General features: G+C 47.6%; 1 protein-coding gene across 1 annotated transcript; it reads left to right on the top strand.

Annotated features, from left to right (window-relative positions):
- Positions 1-4,322: 4,322 nt before the first annotated feature.
- Positions 4,323-5,189, top strand: LOC140902501 (chemerin-like receptor 1). Its single transcript, XM_073322644.2, has one exon. It carries the CDS (start codon positions 4,323-4,325, stop codon positions 5,187-5,189), a length of 867 nt encoding a protein of 288 aa, XP_073178745.1.
- The last annotated feature ends 296 nt before the right edge of the window (positions 5,190-5,485 follow it).

Here is a 5,485-nt window from a genome sequence, read left to right as displayed (position 1 = left end):
TAGAACCCACTCCGGGCCCCGGACAAGTGTGGCAAATAGACTTTACTGAGTTTCCCCGGACCCAAGGGTTCAAATATCTCCTTGTTATAGTAAATCGGTTCAGCGAATGGCCAAAAGCCTTCCCATGCCGTAACTGCACTGCCAGGACAGTGGCCCTCAAGTTTGTTAAGAAAATCATTCCTCGCTTTGGACTCCCCCTGTGGATGGAATCTGACAACGGGACACACTTCACGTCAAAAATCATTCAAAGCATCTCACATGCCTTACGGATCCCCTGGAAACTCCATACGCCCTGGAGACCGCAAGCCAGTGGGGTAGTGGAGCGTACCAATCAGACCCTTAAACGGCATCTCTCAAAAGTGTGCCAAGAAGCCTCACTGCGATGGCCTGGTGCTTTGCCCCTCGTCCTACTCCGTATCCGCGTTCTCCCAAAGGGTAGATTAGGGCTCAGTCCCTTTGAAATTATGTTTGGAAGGGCATGGCCCATGAATGGCACCCCGGTTCTGTCAGGGGAATGGGAGTTGGGTAATGGTTTTTTGTCTCAGTATATGTGTTCCCTGTCTGCTGTTCTCTTGTCTCTTCACAGGTATACCAAGAATTCCCAGCTTCTCCCCTTGGACTCTCCCGTTCACTCCTTACAGCCCGGTGACTCTGTGCTTGTTCGCACCTGGAAAGACGAGCCTCTCCAAAAAAAGTGGAAAAAACCCTATACCGTCCTGCTGATCTCCCATACAGCGGCAAAAATCAAGGGACACAAGAACTGAATCCATCACTCTCGTCTGAAGGCAGTACCCGCCCCCTCGTCAGCAGAACAGTGGACCGTCCAACCTGCTGACTCCTCATCTAGTAACAATCTCAGGCTAAAGCTACTGTTTAAAAGACACAAATAGCAGGCACCTTAATGCTAAAATGGGCCCACCCAGGTATTAAAAACCTTAAATTAAAAAAACTCTAATAATAATTCATTAAATAACATTGTTATTCTTTATATTAATATTTCCAAACTGTGCATATCAAAAGCATAACTCCTTTGTTTTGCTTGCACACCATGTTGCTAATTTAACAAACCAAACTGATTGCTGGGTGTGTGCTCCAACTCCACTGTCCCCCAAAACAAAAATGCCCCTTGGCATGCTGCCCTTAACCCTAGCAAAATTAGCCACCACCAAAGAGCAGGAAAAAACAAACTCGCCGTTCTGGAACAAGACCTCTTTACAGCAAGCCACCTATCAGGACCAAAAATATTCAGTTGCAGTACTCACTGAGGGAGTGTTATGTTGTACCCAAAACCAATCTAATCCCTATGGGCATCCTATAAAAAAAAGCTCCTGTGTTATTACACAGTAAGCTAATAAATATTAAATAAAAACCAACAAAAAAAGCCAACAGTATGGGTGTAATGGTTCCTCCCCTTTTAAAAAAACACTCTAATCCCTATAAGCATCCTGTAAAAAAAAGCTCCTGTATTATTACACAATGGGCTAATAAATATTAAATAAAAACCAACAGGGGAGGCCAACGGTATAAATGTAATGGTTCCTCCCCTTTTAAAAAAACACTTACAAATAATCTTACCACAAAAAAAAAATTTAAAAATATAACTTGCCGTCCAATTAATATCTCCAATGTAGCAAGCCCAAATAAAAAAACTCAAAGCCAAGGCTGTTAAGTGTTCTCAAAGGGGGGAGTTGTTGGGAACACTGGGGCATGGCCACTAGGTAACTCAAGGGGATAAAAAACCACGAGTGTCAATGAAGCCCCCTCGCACTAGGCCCCGGTGTCCTTGGCCCCCCCCTCCTGCCTGGAGGCACTCGCAGCAGCTCTGCGTGCTAGGCCCAAATGTCCTTGGCCCCCCCGCCTGGAGGCACACACAGCAGTTATGCTAAAAATCTGCAACAATATGTTGCAAAATCAAACTGCCTAAAACTAAGCAAAGCCAAACAAAAAAAATAATGCTAAATAAAACAGCTTTATATATAATTTAACAAATAATACAAAAAATCAAAAAACTAGCTAAAAACTAAATTAGCTAGCTATATAAATACTTAAAACAGCTTGCTATTAAATAAATATGCTAAAAATATATATATATAAAAGCCTATATAACTTCCTGCTCTATTATACAAAATTTAAAATTTAAATCTCCCTGTACCTTTTTAAAGCTTCAAATAAACTTTTCTGCTTCTCCACCCCGTTGTAATTATTGGGTGCAGCACACCGGGTAACAAACCAACTCAAGCTGTTGTTCAGCCTCTCGGCACTGGGTGCCGGCAACACTTTGATAAAATGAACAGCCTCAGCTCCTGGAGTCTTTCTCTGTCAAGCCTGGAGTCCAGTCCATTAGTCCTTCTCATGGCTCTTCTCTGACCCCTCTCCAGTTGCTCAACATCCTTCTCGAAGGGTGGGCACCAGAACCGGACACAGGATCCCAGCAGCGGTTGCACCAGGGCCGGATCCAGATGGAAAATCACCTCCCTGCTCCTAATTGAGAAAAGTGCCCCCACGCCTGAGGCCTCCAGGCAAATGATGAGACACGAAGGCAGGTTGCAGGCCGGGGTGTGGTTTCTGTGGTCTCTAGCACAGAGCGAGGGTTTCCTTCGTGTTGGCTGGCCTGTTACATGGCCCGGGGCCAAGGGGTGGGTTCCCTGCAGCAAAGGCAGGGCTGAGAATGTCACACGTCCCATTCCCAGCGGGGCTCTTTTCCCTTTCCCCAGCCAGGAGGGACTCGAGGGCAGAGACCCAGCTGGTGTCTCTGCTCCTGGGACCTTACCCACTGGAGTCGGCTGGACATGGCTGTCTCAGCCCCTGTTGTCTGCGGGGGGCCCCACCCACCTGCCCCAGGATGTGGGCAGCCAAATGCAAACACCTTGCTAGGTCCCAGCACGGGGGGGGGGAGCTTGTGGTTCGTGTGACATCTGCATGTAGCTATGGGTGACGAAGACCTTCCAGGCTTTGCAGACATGATCGGACCCAACCACGTCCTGTGATCTGCCCCTTTTGTGTCCCCCCCGATATACCCCCACATGAACGGCTCCATGTTCCCTGAATGAGCCAAATCTGGGCAAGCTGCATGCATTGTGTTGGGGACCTGGGACAGGGGTCGACTCTGAGACGCTGCATCCCCCAAAGACACAGGTAAGGAAATGAGGTAAACCCTCCAGCTGCTCCACTCGATCTCATTCTCACCCCCCCCCACCTCTGCCCCCTTGATCTCCCCCTCCGAGCTGCTCCCATCCCCTTCCCTCATCTGCTCTGGATAAAGCTGGTTGAAATTATTTGTGGGTCTTCTTGTCAGAGGTCAGGGGCCCCTGTCACACTGGGTATTGCACAGACCCTGACCGAGCTCGGGCACCCCATTGTGCCAGGTGCTGCACAGACCCACAGGGAGAAACAGGCCTGGCCACAGCGAGCTCACTCTCTAAACAGATAAATGTTTGGAGGGAAAACTGAGGCACAGGGCTATGACGTGACTTGTCCAGGCTCCCCAAACAGTTCAATGACAGAATGTGGGATGGAACCCAGGAGTCTGGACTCCCTTTCTGCTCACTAAAATAGACTCTTGCAATTAAAAAAAAAATCTTTTGACTTGTTACGGGTCTTTTCTTCCTCTGGTGTTTTGCCAGATGGCTTTTTTGTCATTGTTATCTTTTCAATCTTATTTTCTCCTCTTGGGGAGTTGCTGTCCATCACTGGAGATTTCTATAGCTGGGTTCTTTTGGTGGGTATTTTGCCTGCCGGGCTCCACTATCTCGCCCCCCACCCCCCAAAATGGCCCAAACCATACAAAAATGCCACTTCAGAATGAAGGGGGTGGAGAAGTTTTGGAGTAGCAGCCGTGTTAGTCTGTATCCATAAAAAGAAAAGGAGTACTTGTGGCACCTTAGAGACAAACAATTTATTAGAGCATAAGCTTTTGTGAGCTACAGCTCACTTCATCGGATGCATACAGTGGAGAAGACCATTATTTTTTTTAAAAAAGAAGGGAAACCAAGACAGGAATAACTAGCTCCTCTGGGAAACTAAGAGCAAGAAAATTATTTGGGAATTTTAGTGAGTATTTGTCGGGGATCTCTCATATCTCTGTCTCTGCATCCTGGACACCCGCACGGTCAACCTCCCCTTGGCTAGAAATCCAACTTTTCAGCAAGAAGCAAAGGGGTGTGTTTTTTAAATATTTGGTTTAGTAGAAAGCAAACTCCGTTCGTGTCCCCTCCTGGTGCCCGTTTCATTGCTCTGCTTTCCTTTGCTCAGTACAACGTCTGCGCTGCCCTCGCTGAGCCCTGAAGCAAAGGAGGCGATATTGTGACTGCAATTCTTCCAGAATGGAGTTCCTCCAAATTCTCTTCCTGGTCCTGAGTGGTGTGGCCTTCCTTGCCGGGGTGCCATTGAATGGCTACATCCTCTTCCTCACCACCTGCCGTGTGGAGAGAACGGCCAACGCCGTGTGGTTCTGGAGCTGGGCCATGACAGATTTCATCTTCATCATCTTCCTGCTCCTCAGATTCACCTCCATCTTTATCCTGGACTTAAACTGGGCCAAGATGCTGAGCAGCACTGTCACTTCCTTCCATATGTTCTCCAACGCCTTTCTCCTCACGGCCCTCAGCATCGATCGCTACATCCTCGTGACATGCCCGCGGTGGACTCAGAACCACCGCACACCCATCCTGGTTTTCAGGTTGATTATGGGCATGTGGGTCCTGTCTGCTGGTTTCAGCTTGCGGTACGGTGATCTCTGGGAGTCCATGCTCTCACCTGCCAACATCCGCATGAATTTCCAACTGGATGAAGGGAGGGTGAAGGCTGCCATTGCGATCCAGTTCCTGGTCGGGTTTCTGATCCCATTCGCCTTGATCCTGATCCCAACCATCTACATCATTCTAGCTGCCAAGCTGAGAAGGAACAGGCTGATCCAGTCCACCAAGCCACTAAAGATCCTTCTTGGCTTGATCCCGACTTTTTTCCTCTGCTGGCTGCCATATCACATCTTCTCCTTTCTGCAGATCTCAGCAACTTACCCTCTACATCTTCTGGACATAGGAAGCACTTTTGCTTGTGTCCTGACATATTTCAGCAGCTGCCTCAACCCCATCTTCTACCTCACCATGGAGGAAGAGTTTCTGAGGTACCAGCAACATACATTAAGCCCCCAAACCACTGACAACTCAGAGTCGGAGCTGGCTGAATAGGGGAATGGATGGAATTTTCAATATTTGCATGGAGAAAGAATTATTTTCGCTGGGACCTGTAACATCCTCTTGATCCCCAAATTGTGAATTTTTCTTCCTTATTCAGAGAAGAGCCACAAGAATGATTACAGGATTCGAAAACCTGCCTTGGAGTGAGAGACACAAGGATCTCAATCTATTTAGCTTAACAAAGAGACGGTGAAGGTGAAGATCATAGTCTGTAAGTACCTACGTGGGGAACAAATATTTAATAAAGGGTGCTTCAATCTAGCAGAGGAAGGTGTAACATGATCCAG

Source organism: Lepidochelys kempii, chromosome 24 (assembly GCF_965140285.1).
Source record: "Lepidochelys kempii isolate rLepKem1 chromosome 24, rLepKem1.hap1, whole genome shotgun sequence".
Lineage (NCBI taxonomy): Eukaryota > Metazoa > Chordata > Testudines > Cheloniidae > Lepidochelys > Lepidochelys kempii.
The sequence above is the reverse complement of the archived record's forward strand: the minus strand, read 5'-3'. Positions and strand labels throughout refer to the sequence as shown.

Excerpts from the sequence above, each read along its gene's own strand:
- LOC140902501 (XM_073322644.2), top strand. The coding sequence starts at position 4,323 with ATGGAGTTCCTCCAAATTCTCTTCCTGGTCCTGAGTGGTGTGGCCTTC.